A 17481-nucleotide genomic window follows, 5' to 3' on the forward strand; every position below is an offset into this window, starting at 1 on the left:
TTGGTCAGCAGTTGCAAACCTGAAATGATACAATATCTTTTCATTGTCTTCACACTTCAAACTTTTCAGTTATTTTACTTAAAAACATCTCAAGGATGTTGTACATACAAGCTTGTAACCACAGACAGGAAGCTGAGAAAGGTTTCCAACAATCCTTTTGCCTTCCTCCTGCCTTTTCTGGGGCAGGAGGAACTATAGAGGGAATATCCTGGCAGATGAACTATTGCTCCCTAGTAATTGTTTTAAACAACTGAGAAGTTTCTTAGCTTGATCATGTTCAGTGTATAAATTCTTATGATGCCATGTGGCAGAAGACTCTGCTGGGGGAATGCAGGATTGAGCAGAAATCCTGGGAAAGGTGAGCAACTGCTTACAAGGATACTGCAGCTGAAAAGGTACTTGTAAAGCTGTATGTGTTTGATTTTACAAAATTTGATCGTCTAGAAGGGCATGAGATTTGATTAGCTACTTGGAATTACTGTAAACTTCAATTTTTGCCATCGGTCCTTTTAGTAGCTTTCCAAACCCAAAAAGATTTGGAGGTTCTTTTTGATTAGACATTTTTATTGTTTAGATTACTGTCCAATAAGCTACTCCAGCTGAGCAGTATCTAGCTCTTTTAGGCCCTCTATATATCACTTCATATCATTGTCCTCTTTTACAGATGCCACTTCAAAGCAGAATCATCTATACAAAATTGACTGGCCTATGGCAAAGCATGGTTTTGGTATTACTGCTGGTCTATTGTTTTTATTTTCTTTTCCCTCTCTTCACAGTTTTTGTAGTGAAATGGAGCTAGTTCTTTATGTTTAGAGAGCAGTCATTAACAGGGCTGGGGAAGGAAGCCAGGAGTATGGTGCTCACCTTCACCTGACTATTCTATGATGCCATTATAGTAACTCTAAGCAGCTGGGAGGGAAATTAACAGGCTTTTTCTCCATCCTCCTCTACATCATCTGTTACAATTTATAATCTGCCAGTAGTTCCCTTGAAAGTAAATACAGTTTCATTTCTCCTTCACCTCCTCTTAATCTGTACCATACAGAAAAGTTCTGTCTGTGCTTTCTGATGGGGTCAGCTACTGCAGGCTCATTGCAGCCAACCGTAGAGCCAGTGCAGCCTCTCTTCCTTGCCACTGTGCATGCTACCAGCAGCTTCTTCCCAAAGCCTTCCTTGTCTGCTGCTCTTTGGCTGGCATGTGCTTTATTCTAATGTAGGATCTGATTTGCTAAATTTTTAAAATTTGTTTTCTAACTTTGGGAAATTTAATTTTGATTTGTTTTCTGGATGTTCTTTCTCCCTTGTTATAAACTTCGTGCAATAGAATGTAGAGTTTTCCCAGTCTCTACTTTAGCTCCTGAATCGGTGTCCTCCTTCCATGATATCTCACTGATTTTTTTACAGTCTTAAACCCCTTTCTCAATTTTTGCATCTTTTCAGATTGTTTTTATGTCTTCCTGTAGCATGACAAAGTACTTGTGAGATTATGTTGATAGAATGCAACTTGATACACACAATTCTAAAAACTTACATTTTCTTTTTGAAAGCAGTCCCTGTCGTGGTCACAATATGTTCTTTTTAAATCATGCATGTTTATAAAAACTAGCTGTCCAGAAAAGTAGTTAGTTGCTTGTCTATTTTGCATAAGTTTGTTGTAATTCATCTAGTATTCCCCTGATCCCAGGAGCTTAGAAGTCTTAAAAATATTTTATAATTCTTTGCATATCTTCCCCAAAGGAAGCCACCCAGAGGAACTGTTTAGGTTACTTGGGGCATAAATTAGAGCCTCTGGTCCATTAAAAAAACCCCAAACAAAAAATAAAACAACACCCTCCAGACTACCAGACAAGCTCAGTTGCATATTTGGTAGTGAAGACAGAGGGCAACTAAGCACAAGTGATGCAAAAACTCGATATGGGCTTTGTTCCATATTAATGTTGGTCAAGCTCAGTGCAGCACAGCTTGTGTAAGGCATGGATTTCAGACTGTTAGGGGAAAGGACTGTTAAACTAGTTCAGAATCTGACAGCAGCAGTTCAGTGTGTCCTGGATTACCATTGTACCTCATCAGCGGGCAGGTACTGCTCCCTCTACAGCCTGCTAACTTGAGGAATCTTATAAATACATAGTTGGTGACAGTACAACATCAGCCAGTTTTTCAAGTGTTAGATAACTTCATAGAACAGTATCTAACAATTTAAAAGTTAACTGCTCACTGATCATCTTCAGGTAGTTCTTAAAGAAAGTGTTCTATGTGGTTTGTTCATTATGTCACAGTCTTTCCAGGGGATTGGATGTTGTCACTGGCTTAATGCTTTCTATGCTACTTAAGTATTTACTCTTTTCCCCATCTGTTGCAAAGCATGGCTATTACATGTGAGCAGAAAATACTGAATATTTATTTTTAGTTTCTTGTTTGAAAATTATTTCTGAGAAGGTTTACTCTTTTGTAGAAATGAGTTCTTTCTCTTGGTAGAGGATTGCACTGGTCTGAAGAAGAATCTTCAAAACATGTCCAGAGCTTATGTGACACTGAGGTAGCCTGGTTTCAGAATACTGAGTAAAAGAAAGGGATTAGCACCATATGGTGGTTTTAGCTGGAAACTTAAGTAAAGTGTCTTTTTTTTTTTTTAAGAAGTACACTGTTTTGAATTTATAACTAGGTTTCCAAAAATCTGGTTGTTCTAATGAGATATTATACACTGTAGAAGTCAAAAGGAAAGGTCAAGGAAATGTTAGTAGCAAATCCAGTCATTACATGCTGTAATAATGCAAAATCATAGGATGCTTTAAGTTTAAAGACCATGAAGTCCATGGCACGCACACCCTACACACATACCCAAATTGCCATGGTCAGGCACATATTTTACAAAATCAAGTTGCTCAAAGCCAACCTGATGGTAGCTTTTAAAACTATTTAAATTTATGTACAATGTAGAAGGCGCTGAGGTAAGGAAGGGTAACATCTGGATAATTATTTATGAAAATGTTTGTTTACATGCCCCTGTATTGCTTAATACAGATACCATGTGACTTAGTTGCTTTCCATAATGAACTTTCTTCAGTCTTAGAAGTTCCCTACCTTGTGTCTCTTGAAGAGGTAGACAGTATGTTAATTGCAGGGGATTTATCTTCCCACAAGTTATTCCCATTCAAAATACTAGAAATACAATAAGCCTTACTGGTTTTACGCAGTATTTGAAAAGGCTGGTTAATCCACAGTAGAGGATCAGGTTTTATCTCCTCTAAACCCCAGACCACCAGCAGGGACTATGCATACTCCAGGCATTTTCTGGTACTTAATACCTGAATACAGTTGATACTGAGGTGGTTTCTTTTAGCCTTCCTACAAAAGAAAAATTTCTCTCCCAATATGCTCAACACATTTTTAGTATCTGTATCTGTTTTATGTAAGATTAGATTTTGAGGGTTTTATTATGTATTTCACAACAGCACTCTTGTTGAGTAATTTGTTAGATTTGTAATTTGTTAAAAGTAGAGCTGTTGGGGTTGTTTTCTGTTTATTTGTTTTGTTTGTTTTTTTTTTTTCATTCTAATACTCCAAAATTCTCTTCCTTCTGCCTTTAAAGCAATTTGCAATTACTATCTTCAGTGTCTGAGATGGCTATTTTCCAAGAGGAAATCTGATCCTTGGGCTTTATCTGTATTCATCATGCCCATTTGTTGCCTTCTTTTATCTTTGTGTACATTCTAATGGCTTTACATTACAGTTATAAAAACCAAAAAGAAAACGCTTATAAATTCTTCATGATTATTGTGTTGGTTATTCCAGAATGTTTTCTGGAGGGGTGACACTTCATCTGTCATTATGCTTTCCTCATGCTTTATCAGAATTAGTGTTAAGCTAGAGGCCATCTGTATAGTATGCAGTGATTCTCTGGCTATATCTATATTAATGAATTAAGTGTGTCTGAGGCTAATTGACATAACGCAGCCCACGTCCATAGTCCTAGCCCCAAAACAGGTAGTTATATCCAAAGTTACTTCTGGGAATGGTCCCCTTACTAAGGATGCTCTCTGAATGGCGACTCTCAGTTGCTTGAAAGAATGCTAATTGGCCTGGGCAGAAGTTGTTAGGGGCACGTTTTTAACAGTTTAGTGGTACAGGCAGTTCATTTACATGCACAGAAATGCTCACAGCACTGTTGGTTTTACCAGTATAGATGTGTAACCTCTACAACTTTAGACAGCTAAATCAATGTTACCTCTTTATATAATTTCTAAATTTACACTTGTCTGCATTCTCAGAATGCACTGGGATACTTGAAGCCATATAACTGCATATTGCTAGGTGATCAAAAATGTAAAATTAGTCATTATTGTTATTATTTTGCTTTCCATGTGGTAAGGTTTGTATTTATTCAAAGCATACAGATATTTTTAGGTTGAGTGTTTTTATGAAGGTCCAATTGCATTTGTTTTTACGAACTGATTTCTGGGAAGATTTTGAGATAAAGAAGGTACTTGCTCCCAAGGTGGCTTTTTCCTCTCCACTTGGACCTGAAAGAATTTATGTTTGTAGTGTGCAGAATCCTAGCAGGATCCTCTTATTCAGATGTTTTATTCCATTCTTATTTTTTTCATGAATATTTGATCTCTCTGGTAGAGTGTTCAACAATTAATTGATGTTCGTATTTTTGTTTGATTTTCCACATAAATAAGGACATGTAAGCTAGTACATGTACTTTGATTATGTGGTCAGAGTGTGGAATACAGTTTGGCAGAGAAATTGTAAATAAATTTAATTGTAGGAAAAGACTGATTTGTGATGAAGGCAGAAAAGTGCAACTGTTTAAATTGCAAAATCTGTGCAGAAAGAAAGGGTGACATTGCAGATAGCTATGTGAGGTGAAAAAATGGCATGGCAGTAAGTTCTTAATAAATACTTGTAGATTCAGTAAATTTAAGAAAAAGACTACAAGGATTAGTAGTAACCAGTAAATTCTGTAATTTTTTTTCTGTGTTCTGTGGTTCTGGGGCTTTTTTAGTAACTGTTGGATAACACTGAAAGAAGTATTGTGGAAATGTTTACCATGGTGGCTATAGCAATTGCCAAAAATCTAGAAAAGCTATTTCTAGGCTGCTGTTTTAATGAGATTTAGATCTACAATTATTGTGCTGTTGTATAATATCCTTGTAATTACCAGGCTTGCTATGGGAGCCTATTGGCCCTTCTTGTCAAAACACTGCCAGAATGTAGCAAAGAGTATGGATTCATAATAGGATGGGGGTAAAGGGCCATTTTCCAATAATTAAGAGATAGTACTTTGACTGTGTATAGTCTGGACTTCCACACCTCATTCTAGAAACAGCTGATATGTTTTTTGTCAGTGGTGTTCAGTTAATATTTGTAAGTAGCATTTCTGTTGGCATACTTACAGTGAAATACATATTTATGAGGTGTTACAAATTGTTAATATTTTCAATTATTTAAAAAAGTAAATATTTTTAAATATGAAGTGTTACAATTTTTAAAAAAATATTCTTTTAAGTTTAAAGAGTATTTTTACTTACACACTTTTCAAATTGCAGTAGTAATATTCCTAAATTTCAAAAATGTGCAAGATAAGTATTTGCAGTTGAAATGGAGTACCCAAGTCTTTGCAGATGAACCAAATTCCAGTTTAGCAGAGTGTTCTGAGTAAATGTGTAATTTTAAGTATGTGATGTGTGACCATTCATGTGTTGTGGTATTTTGCCAGATTATATCTTTGTAGGATAAATTTATTCTTCATAGACAAGACAAGCTAAGTGGCTATTACCATCTGCAATAGTATAGTGAGCTGTGTTATTTATAATGGTTTGAGAGAAAGTCAAAGAACTGGGAGTTCTTTATGGGGTAAATTCAGGGCATTATGGTTGTGAAAATAACTTTGGTGTAATGCTTAGCAGGCACAAAATGAAAGAATTTACTCTTTGCATCCAAAACCCCTACTCAGGTTTCTTCTGAGAAAAGTAATGAGGTTCCTTATAGTCTGAAAGTAAACTGTTCTTGTGAAAAAATACTAGCTCTCTCTGTGTGTTTGATAATGGAACTGTAGGAAAAAAAAATGGACAGTCACTTTCTTAATTGTATGTACTACAAGGCCAGCTTGCTTCCTGAATTTGGGAAAAAAACCCCAAGACAGAAGTGCCATAGAAATTTTCTGTTCAGTGAGAACAGCTCTTCAGTTTGTACTCTGGTAGAATGTTGTGTTGCTCTTGCAAGTGTTTATTTCTCCACTTTCTTTTGTGCTATCTGAACACACCACACACACGTAAAAAAGTATTTCTCCAATTTAAATTTCATGATAGTTAAATAATAGAAGTAATGGTCAAATGAAGCTATACTTGTTTATAGTATGCGTAGTTTTCTTCATAGAATAATTAAGTATTTGTAGGTTATTTGTATAGGCCAGTTTAACAGCTATTCATGTTTACCATTTTGAAAGTTATGCAACTTCATACACAATATATGTTAAATATGTACTTGTGTATTTGCATTAAAATGTCTTCATATTTGTAGTTGCTTGTCTCAGAAGGTACTTTTAGAACATGTGGTCATTAATCTCTGGTGTTCAAAGTCTGTAATGTGTTTAAAGTGCTTTTGCTTCTAATCTTGGGAGTATCTAATAGAGTTTTGGCTTTGGTATTTGAGAAAATATAAGCTGCTACTACTACTTAATGGAAACCCCCATCTTTAAAACATGCTGTAAGTTATCACATTGTGTAGGAATGATAACTTTGTTCTGATTTTTATTTAATGTAAGTATGTGTTTTATATATATATATATATTTTAAAATATTTCCTTGTTAAATGCACTTTCTAGTTAAATACATCTGTTGTCAAAACACCACCCAGTCATAGGATAAGTTTGTGAAGAAATCCACATAAACACATTATTTTTATTTTAGTATTTTCCTTGATACTTCACTTAGTGACCTAATAGTGTTCACTGAAGGCAAGTTTTTGCATTCTGTGCAGACTCTGTTTTACAAGACATTCTATGTGTAACTAATTCTATGTCAGAAGCTGTATTTAGTTGAAAATTTAATTATTACTGTCACAATACATAGTACAGTGTAGAGATACTTGTTTGTATTGCTGCCAGCTTTGTGGTGGATACATGACTATTTGAAATTGTTAAAGTGTCTTTCAAAATGTGTTGGTATTTGGGACTTCAGTGACAGTCTGAAATAAGGTGGCTGATACAGGCAGTAGTATGTTGTGGCTGTGCTATGGGCACAACACACAATGTTTAGTTAAAATTTCCTACATGGGCCTACAGGAGTTCCTAGCTTATGGTACCATCTGTATTAGTGCATCTTTGCTATTCACATACTCTTGTGTTCAGGCACTGTGGAGAAATCTAGACAGTATTGTAGATTATTTCTCAAAATAGATTAACTTTGAGTTTTTCAAGAATTTGTGAAAATTTGATGGAGAAAACTAATCTAGAGGGTTCTGATGTTTTGCTTGAAGAGCTAAACTCAGACTGCAGTTATACTTGATATTTGATGAACTGTCATCCTAGATGGAAACAGAGTGACTGTAGTATTAGTAAGAAGAATACATCTGGGAATTGCCTTTGTTGAAAAGATAAAGACTGGAGAATTAATACTGATAGTAATTGTACAGCTCAGATATTCATGGATATGAAGCCCAGTAGGTCTGATGAAGCAGCCACTGAAGCAGAAAGAGGTGATGCTGTATTTGATTTGGTTTTGGGAAATAGTGAGAATGCAGTAGAAGAGTTAGTCCTGTAAAAGAAGTTTGGACCACAGCTGTGGATCATTGTGGATTTCATTTAAATAAAATGGAAAAATAAAATAAGCTTATATAGCAGTGTATTTATCTAGAATCTGTTGGAGTTGCTAGTAGTTGCAGTTTCTTTGGAGACTGATGTCATCCTCCAGACACCTCAGTCTTTTGAAACTGTACTCCAGCATAAGCACTTTATTTGGCTGTCATGTATCTTTTATTATTTCCCTTCTAAGCTTGAGCATTATTAGTATGAAAACATAAAATAGTATCTTAATTTCATTCCTCTCAGTGTTCCTATAGATACTAATAAGGTATTTTCGTTGTATTGAATGATTTTTTTTCTTTGAAGCATTGAATCTTTTTCTTCTTGTAATGCCTAACAAAGTGAAATTTGGAGGGTTGCTGATGCTCATAACTTTGACACTTCTTTCAACGAAGATTAATGAAGATTGCATTAGAAAAGATTCAGAACATCACAGAGGCATGTATTTGGGTTTCCTCTGTTTGCAAAGGTTTCTTGGTACGATAAGAATTTTATAAGAAATTTCAGCCAAACTGCAAATTGGACCATCTATCATGTAGGCTTATGTTACAAAATGTGTTACAAAAGTTTAACATATTTAAATGCAATTATACTTTGTATGTGGTTATATATAAAGGGCTTGGGCTCTTTAATCTGCACAGGACCTTCTGAGTTTGCTCACAGTTCTTCTGAAGTGTGACCAAATCTGTCAGGGTGGAGGCCAGGTCGTAGAACCCCTGGTATGGTGTATGGTCTGATGGGCCCACATGGGACCTCATTCCAAAAAGGTCAGCACAGGCTGGTTGGGACAGTATCCTGCATGCACATTGGGGGACACTCTGCCAGGTGTTTGAAAAGCACAGCTATTGGAGTTCTGTATTCATCTGGCAAGCTGGCCAAGTACAGCATTAAAGGTCTTGATTTGTCAGCCTATCCTGTTAGGTGGTCACAATAAACCAGAAATCAGACAAACCATGCTGAGAATCACCTGTGCAGTGTTTCACTGGAAACTTTATGTGAGATAGTCAGTTTCTGAGGTAAACAAGATGAAGATGGAAAATGCAAATGTTGTTTTTGAAGGATTCTGCTGGAAGCATCAGTTGTGACAATAGTTGGGTCTAACTGTTGAATTGGAATTCGTGGTGCCCTCAGGGCCAGGAGGAAAAAAAAAAAAAACCAAACCTGAAAAGGTTGCTGATGACACTGGCAAAACACTCAGACATGAAATCAAATTTGAGGCAGTTTGTTGGTGTACACTAAAAATTTGAGCAGAGCCTTGTAGCAGGTTGTTGTGTTTGCTGTTTTCAGGAACTATGTGGGACAGGAATTTAGTAAGTGAACATCTATGAGGTGAGTAAATGAGTGTACATTACTTGGGGCAGCTTCAGCAGCAGCTTTGTTAAGCTCTAAGCAGGAGTTTCATTGCAGTGTATGGTACCAGTCTCTGCTGTGTGTGCCAGCAGCAGCAGTCAATCAAGCTTGAATGCTTTGGTCCTACTGAAAAATCCTTCTATGGAATTAAAATACTGCCTGCTTTAGGTGTAATAAATGGATTAGATTTTCAAGTAAGTGTATCAGGTATAGATTCAAGTTCTAGGACTGCAATGGATTTTGTAATAAAGATGGTATCTTTTTGAAGAGGTTGCAGCTTTTATTTGGTACCACAAGTTTGTGAGTTGTCATGAGTTCCTTACTCCTTGAGTTTAGAGCAAGAGTCATGTTGAATTAGGGGCAAAGAGAGCCTATATGCAACAATTCTCAAGGTAATTAAAATTGGAATATTCAATAGTGTGAAATCCTTATTACAATCAGGATTTTGTCTCATGATTATCTAGGATGTTGATGTTAATAGTATCTCAAAGAGGGAGAGAGGATACAAGTAAATGAGAAGGAAGAGTGTCTCTGTCTTGCATCATAATGGGTGGTGTTCAGGCAAACAGAAATGGTGCAAGGTCATGTTGCCAGTCCCCCACTGGTAATGCTGTTAGAAGGATTTCAAGAAGGGTGAGGTGGAGAGCTGTGGTAGAAATGGTACCTGCTTGCTCTTCAGCTGAATACAAAGATAAGGAGAGAACTGATAATTGGGCTGTGATAGTTCATGTCTGCACATGTCATGTTTTGCCAAACATTGGCTTAAATATATATTTGGCATGTTTATTGTGTCCTGGTAAAGGGAGCCAAAATATCCAAATGAGCCAGCTGTTTTATACTGTTAGGTGAACCAGTTTCTGGTATGCTCTAAGCCCATTCAAGGCTACTGTTTATAGTAAATTATACATGCCCCTACATGTAACTAGTGTAGGCTTCTTTTTGTTAGTATTTTTTCCCAAATATCTGAAAACAAGCCTGAAAATCCCTGGGCTGAATAAAAACATGTGTTGTTACTAAATAAGTATGTTTCATGGACAAAAATATTACTGGTCTATGTAAAACTTTTTTTTCACAGACTTGAATGAAACAAAGTGACATTGCTGTCAGAGGAACAGAATGTGTGTTATGTTAATTTTATTTTCAAAGAGAGATGATCTTTTGATTTCCAAATCAAGAGATCCTTAAAGTAATCAAGTTTTCAGAAAACATTGAAATCACTTGCTCTTCAAAAAGTATCCAGTCTGCACCTGTTTGTCTCTGGTTGCCCATGTATTTTCCTGTTTTTCAATACTTGGCATTTCCTGTTTTTCTAGCTGTTCACCAGAGGTGTGTGTGTGTATTATTGTGTTTGGGGAGTGGTGGTGGTTTTGTTTGGGTGTATAATTTTTCAAAACTTTATTTACTGCTCCATTTATTTCTTTATTTAAGTTAAACCTCTCTGAACAGAGGAGTGATCCTAGATGAAATGCCAGGAGTGGCTGTAAGTGGGTTTCATTGCATTTCAGTGTCTTGAATATTCTGGTTCATATGTCCAGTGGGTAACACCAGTTCAGTGTGCCATGCTAACAGTGTGGAGCATCTTTCCACGTGTATGCAGAAGGCAAGTTTCCTTATTACTCCATCTCCACCAAGGCTTCAACATGAGTGGGCTTTTTTAAAGACTTTTTTTTTAACTTTTCCCATATATATTATTTCATTAATGATTCAATTCTGGTCTTTCATTAAGTTAGTTGCTTTAATTTTTTGTACATACTAGCTGCATCGTTCTTTGTCAAGACGTAATTGTTCAGCTGGTATTGAAACTAAAAGAGAAGTTTAGAAGATTGTTATTGTTGATGTGACTTCATGAAATTAAGGAAGCATTTTGAATTCCTGAAAACCTTTTTCTGTGATCAAAGCATACCTTTCTTGCCTATAACTACCAATCCTAGTAGTTTTGGAACATGAAATTAGCCATTGTGATTGATCATAACATATGAGCATTTGCACAACTGTTTTTCAGTAATAGAAAAGCTCTGTTTATTATTTTTAAATTTCTTGTATATTTAGAGCAAGAAGTGCATCTATGCTAAACTGTTCTGCTGTTTGCATAGTAGCTGTATGCCAGACTGTTGAGATTAGAATTTAAGACTATTAAAGCTCATGTACAAACTAATTTGCAAAGCTTCTTCTCTGCACTGGAATTCCAGGCCATGCATTCTCTCTGCAGGAAACAAGAGGAATATTTGGAGGATTGAGGTTTGTACAGCTGTCTGTAAACAAGTTAGTACTTGTGCAGCATAAAGGAATCATACTGAACAGTCTATTACAGTCTGGTTGTTATAGTTGAAATTTAGTATTACAGTGCTGTTACACACAATGGATTGACAAATAGTGCAAATGTCCTCCCTCAATGCTAGGAGTATCTTAATGAGAATAAAGTGTTTGTGTTAGAGGTGGGGAACGCCTTTCTGTTGTTTGGTTTGAGGTCTGGGTTTTTCTTGGGGTGGGAGGAAGGCAGAGTTTGTAACTGATGCTTTGGGATTATTGAGGGCTTTATTTTGTTTTATTTTTGACTTTTCCTTTGCAAACTTGAGAGTTTGGGGTGAGATAAGAAAAGAGGATTCTTCTTTGAAGAGGTGGAACCCAGAAAAATTGAATAACAACATAAAGAGCTCAGAATTTAGTGAAGTGAAGTTGATCCTTGCACTGGCATAGGGAAAAATTAGATCATCATTTAAAGTAGTGTGAATCCTGGTTTCCTGTGAAATGCTTAATCAGACATTTGTGAGAAATTCATGACAGTTGTCAACACTGAACAAATGATGACCATTTTAGTTTGCAAAGATTTTTTAATCAATACCTAAATTTTTTTTCAGAGAGGGAAGAAAGGAAGTAGCTTCTCGAACTTTGAGATTTTCTGTGTTCAGCGGAATGTTTTAACAGATTTTAATAAAGTAGATATTAACAGAGGAGAACATCTAGGATATTCATATTTTTCAGCTTGGCTGGGACATGACTTTAACAAAAAGCATAAGGTTAAGTATATATGTTCCATATAACACTATGGAACAACATGAATTATTTTATTCTATATACAGCTTTTTTTTCTTTAAATGCTTCTGTAGCTATTCAGTCTTGGTAGAATGGACAAGTCCAGAATAATTTGCAGATTGTATTTTGAGTACCATATGTGTTTCTATATAGAGATTTTTATTTCATCTTATTAAATGTTTTTATGAAATTTTATTTTGATAACAAAACTGTTTTAAGCTCAAACTTTGATTCAGACCAACAAATACGAGGAAATTAGCTCTAGCCCCATCATTTATTAGACAAGCTAGGGCAGTGTAGCTTCTGCCAGTATGGAAATGGTACGTGTGGCATCCTTGGCTCTGTACGGCTGCTGTTTTCCCCTGCACCAAATCTAGTATTCATCTGACCCCTGCTCAGTTTGAAGAATGACTGGAAAGCCAGTGTAGAATCCTCTTACTTTTCTGAATGAGCTCTCTGAAGAGTGAGTGATTGAACAGAAAAAGGGAAGTTCAGGCTTTCTTTGAACTGCTCCTTTTGGTCTTGATCATAAATGCACAGGCTCTGTTAATTAAAATTGTTTGGATTACAGATTTGATTCATCTGTATATAAGATGTAAGTGAAAGGAAAGAAGTGGGATAAAAGGGTAAGGAGATGTAGGGAAAGAGAAAACTTAGGATTTTGATTTAGAACAGTGTTGAGCTATGACTTAAAAAAAATTATAAAACAATTTTAGAAGGTTTTACTTTCTATACAGACACTCAGTTGAAACTTGGCTCACACAAATGAATATTTTCAGTTTAAAGATAAAAGCAACCCTATTTAAGTGGTTTTTTTAGTCTTTTAAAAACTGTAAAAGCAAATGATTGTGCAGGGAAGTTTTCTTCTGACTCCTTCACTCACTCAAGAATTTATGTAATAAGGAGGGGGCTATGGCAGTGGTTCATGTAACAATAACATACACAGTACTTGGAATATCCTGGACTTTAGTCAGACATGAATGGTATTTGCACGTGATACAGTACAGCATGATTTGCCGTACTATCTCTGGTATCTTTCATTTCTTCTGAAATGTGCCCTTTTCTTAAGAAAAAAATGTGTTTACTAACATGTTAAAGGTATGGTTATGTTATTAATACCTCACTTAATGAAATAATTACTAATTTAATGGTGTGATATATTCCTCAGAGGTCTGTGGGAATACTGTTTCCTTAAATTCTTTCTGATTTACCATGAGTTAATTATCAGTGTCTACTGACAAAAATTATACAAAAGCTTACGCATGTAGTAAATATTTTAGCATGTGCAAATATAAATGTTTAAAATTATTTTCTGATTTTACAGTATTTTTATTATGATTTCATTGAGCTGGTATTGCCATTTTTTCAGGAAAATTAAAATCTGTTAATTTAGGCGGCTTTGATCTTGAATTTCATGAAGGATTTTCAACTATATATCACTGAGAAGTTAAGGCTACAGTGGGTATTTTAAATTGACTTTATATATTGTAGAAAGTTTGAAAATTACATTTTTAATGCTTAATTAACTGTCATTGAGATAATTAATTTACCAAGCTGCTTGACTGTTTACTTTTTGTATATATAACTTCTGTACTTAAGGTCTGTTCTTTGTACAGTATATCAGTTTTGTTGTTGTTATTGTTGTTTGTTTGTTTGTTTGTTTGTTTGTTTGTTTTTCAAAAGGATTCAAAGGGATTTCCAGTACCTCTTAACTGCAGCTATGACTCTCAAGTTCTGGTCCTGAATTGCTGCCTTTGGTATCCCTAAATTCTCTTATTCTTGTGTAGTTGTAGCACCTAGTATACAGTTTCTCTTCAAACAAGGCAAAAAGAAATAAGTATTTTTCTGGACTTGACCTTGGTATATGTGTTGGTAATGTGCACAGAGTAGTTTTTATGATGCTTTCACCTGCAGAGTTATTTTGTGTAGCAAAAACTGATTTGGGAAAAACAAGCTTAGTCACAAATGGGAGCAATTTGTTGCAATATATCTAAGTATCATTGTTGAAAAATGTGAAAAATTTGGTATCTAAAGCAGTAATTGCACATATCCACATTTTCTCTGTCACTTGTTGTCAGTCTGACTCAGCTTTTGTTTTTTAGCACTTTGATTATTGTTTCCAGTAAACCTCCATGTTTCTGATTGCTTCCTTTGGCAGTTCTGCTTTTGGAATGGAAGATTTAGCTGTACTAAAATAATTTTTAAAATAATTTTATTTCAGTTATCTAGAAAAGTATGAAAAAGTCCATCATTTTGGGGAGGAGGATGATGAGGTACAACCAGGCAATCCAAAGCCACAACTTCCTATCGGTGCAATTCCAACTTCCTATAACTACCAGCAACACAGCGTGTCAGGTAAATTCTTGAGGGTAAAAGTGCTATTTTCTTTGTGTGTGTGGGTGTATTTTTTTTTTTTTTGACAGGCTACAGAAATAGTGCATAGAAAAATTCAGCATATTGCTAAAACCATCAAATCTGTAGGACAATCAAATTAGTTTCATACACTCAAAAACCTTGCCACTGTGAACCACAGCAAAACAAATATTATAATCCATAAGCTATTTCTCTTTTCTACAAATATTATCCTTGCTAATTAGTAGAGCTGTGTAGTTACTTGTCCTGAAAAAAATTACCTTGAAAATTTGCAGAGTGTTTCTTTCAATCTCTCATTTCTCCACAGAGTGAAATAGCTGAATTGAGCCTACAATTAGTTAAGCTTTAAATCAGAAGCAGGTGGGCTTTGTGGAATGGACTTGTAATTTGTTGTATACAAATTGACTTCAAATTGTATAACAGTTCCATTCTGCTTTAATTAAAGCTTGTATTTTGTAAGCTTTTCTTTGGGAGTGCTGCAGTGTTGCATTCTAGAGGTGGCAAAGGAACTGATAGGTAACTAGAAAGGTACACAGCAAAGTGGAGTGGGTTCCACATTTTGCCCAGACATAAAACACATTGAATACTGTAAAAACTTGTTTAAAACTGCAATAATTTATAAATAAACTTTTACAAAATTCTTACTTCCAGTAATATTGCTTAATGTATAATTTTAAGGTTAATGGATGTAGCTGTGAAAATGTTGTTTGTTTGTTTTTTTTATTATTATTATTTAGATTATCTTCGTCAAAGCTATGGGCTGTCTATGGACTTAAACTCACCAAATGACTATAATAAGTTGGTGCTTTCACTGTTATCTGGACTCCCAAATGAAGTGGATTTTGCAATTAACGTGTGTACTCTTCTTTCAAATGAAAGCAAGCATGTTATGCAGCTTGAAAAGGACCCTAAAATCATTACTTTACTGCTTGCAAATGCTGGGGTGTTTGATGACAGTAAGTATGTGACAGTATTTTTGCAACAGAAAGAGTCCATACCTTTTGTAGCATCTTTCACAACTCATGATAATTAAAATGTTAATAACTTACTTCTCAGTAATATATCTAGTTTTTCTCTTTACCTTGTCCATGGTTACAGGTTTTTTCAGATGTTACAAATACCTTCTAAGTTAGGTAATTTAAACATTTATTTGATGGGTTAGTGAAATGTAAGAATTTGTTTTTTGATAGTAAAGTTCAGTTGTTCAGGATGCTAAATTTACAGCATTGGATTTCCATCTGTTTGTAGTGTATTACTATTTCCTTTTGAATTTGTAGGACAGTGCTGACTTTTCATAATTCTTTTAATGGCAATTGCAGATCTAAAAATTAAGAAAATGTAGTCTGAAAACAATGACTTGATAACATTTTTGTCCTGATACTTCACTGCACATTTTACTGTAGTAAAATTCAGATTATAAAGCTCAAGGGAGAAAAGTCTTAATCTGATTTTCAGAATTACTTAATGTGTTATCATGTAGATTTCAAAAGAGAGTGTGATTCCATCAAAATACTAAAGTATTTTGAAATAAATTCTTCAGATTTTTTTTCAGTGTGAACAAAATTCCTCCATGCCTAATTATTCCTTGTTAATGGCTTCCTCTCAAGAGAGGAGCAAAACATAAGTTAACCTAAACCATTGTAAAATCATAACAGCATATTTTATAATCTTGGGGTGGCGAGGAGGACGTATTTATCAAGTTTATATGCTGGGGTTTTTTTTGTTTCAGTTTAGTTTTTTCTTTTGTTTGCTTGTTTTGGGTTCTTGTTTTGGTTTTGTGGTTAGTTGGTTTGTTTTGTTGGGTTTTTTGGTTTTGTGAGTTTCTTTTGTTTGGTTGGTTGTTTTCAGTGTTTTTTTTTTTTTTTTTTTAATACTGAAATTCAGAAATTACCCCCATAAAAATTGCTCAAATGAGCTTTTTCAGCCAAGTATAATTAAGTCTGATAATACAAATGATCATATCTGAGTATAAATATACTTTGCACACGTAAGCATAAACATAGTGTGATATGTCAAAGATTCTCTTTTGAAATTCTGGAAAACAACCAGTGTTAGCCACTGTATGTGGTTTAGTTGATTTTTTTTTTTTTAATCATTGGCATTTTTACATAACGATTTAGATAATGATTAGTAGCTTCCCTCTTCTCCCACCAATATTGCATTAGTGTCCTCTAGCTTCTCTTGTTTTTTCAATTTATACCTTTTTCAGTGTCCTTCAGATGTGGTTAAAACCTGATCATTTAGTGTTTGCATCTAGTCCAGTCACAAGAAATTTCAGAGGAAAATATTTGAAAGGAAGCTAAAGGGAAACTTAGTCCTCCATATGACTCCTGAATGCTTGCTCTCTAGATTTTTGAGGTTATCATCACTCCCCTGTTCTTTTGACAAAACTTCGATGAATTCAGGAATTTGCAAATAATTTCAGTTTTATATTGCTATTTACAGATTTTTTTTTTGGATGTTGTAGGGGTAGACAGTGTTTTCTGGCGTTCTTAACTTGAAGAACAGGTTTATTCCATAGCCTGTCAGTAGTGTTTTTAGAAAAATATTTGAGGTAAAGCTGAGAGGACTAATGAGCATGTAATGAATTCACTCTTTTCATTCCCTGGGAAAAAGTTCATTTTTATATTACATGATTATATCTTCTTCTGAATAAATTCAGGGAAATGTCCTAGCAGCATTAGGAGGACTAATTGGGGCAAATGGGAAAAAGAAACAGCAAGGGTATGTTTATTTACTTTTGAGTCATGAAACTTGAATTTGAAATACTTACATGGTTTTATAGTATAAATAATAGAGGTAAATCTGCCAGGTTTAATGATTAAATGTATTCTCTAATTACTAAATTCAGACATTATGAAAATATTATCATAATAATTTCAGGTAGCAATAAAAAGTAGCTGATAAACTTCATTTAA

General features: G+C 34.8%; 1 protein-coding gene across 1 annotated transcript in view; it reads left to right on the plus strand.

Moving 5' to 3' along the window:
- The window catches only part of ARID2 (AT-rich interaction domain 2), a 93614-nt gene that overhangs the window by 39441 nt on the left and 36692 nt on the right, over nucleotides 1-17481 (plus strand). Inside the window, exons 4-5 of the mRNA XM_062491950.1 lie at nucleotides 14412-14545; nucleotides 15301-15519. Of these exons, the coding sequence (XP_062347934.1) occupies nucleotides 14412-14545; nucleotides 15301-15519 (353 nt within the window). The remainder of the gene's footprint in view (nucleotides 1-14411; nucleotides 14546-15300; nucleotides 15520-17481) is intronic.

This window comes from Cinclus cinclus, chromosome 4 (assembly GCF_963662255.1).
Source record: "Cinclus cinclus chromosome 4, bCinCin1.1, whole genome shotgun sequence".
NCBI classification, from domain to species: domain Eukaryota; kingdom Metazoa; phylum Chordata; class Aves; order Passeriformes; family Cinclidae; genus Cinclus; species Cinclus cinclus.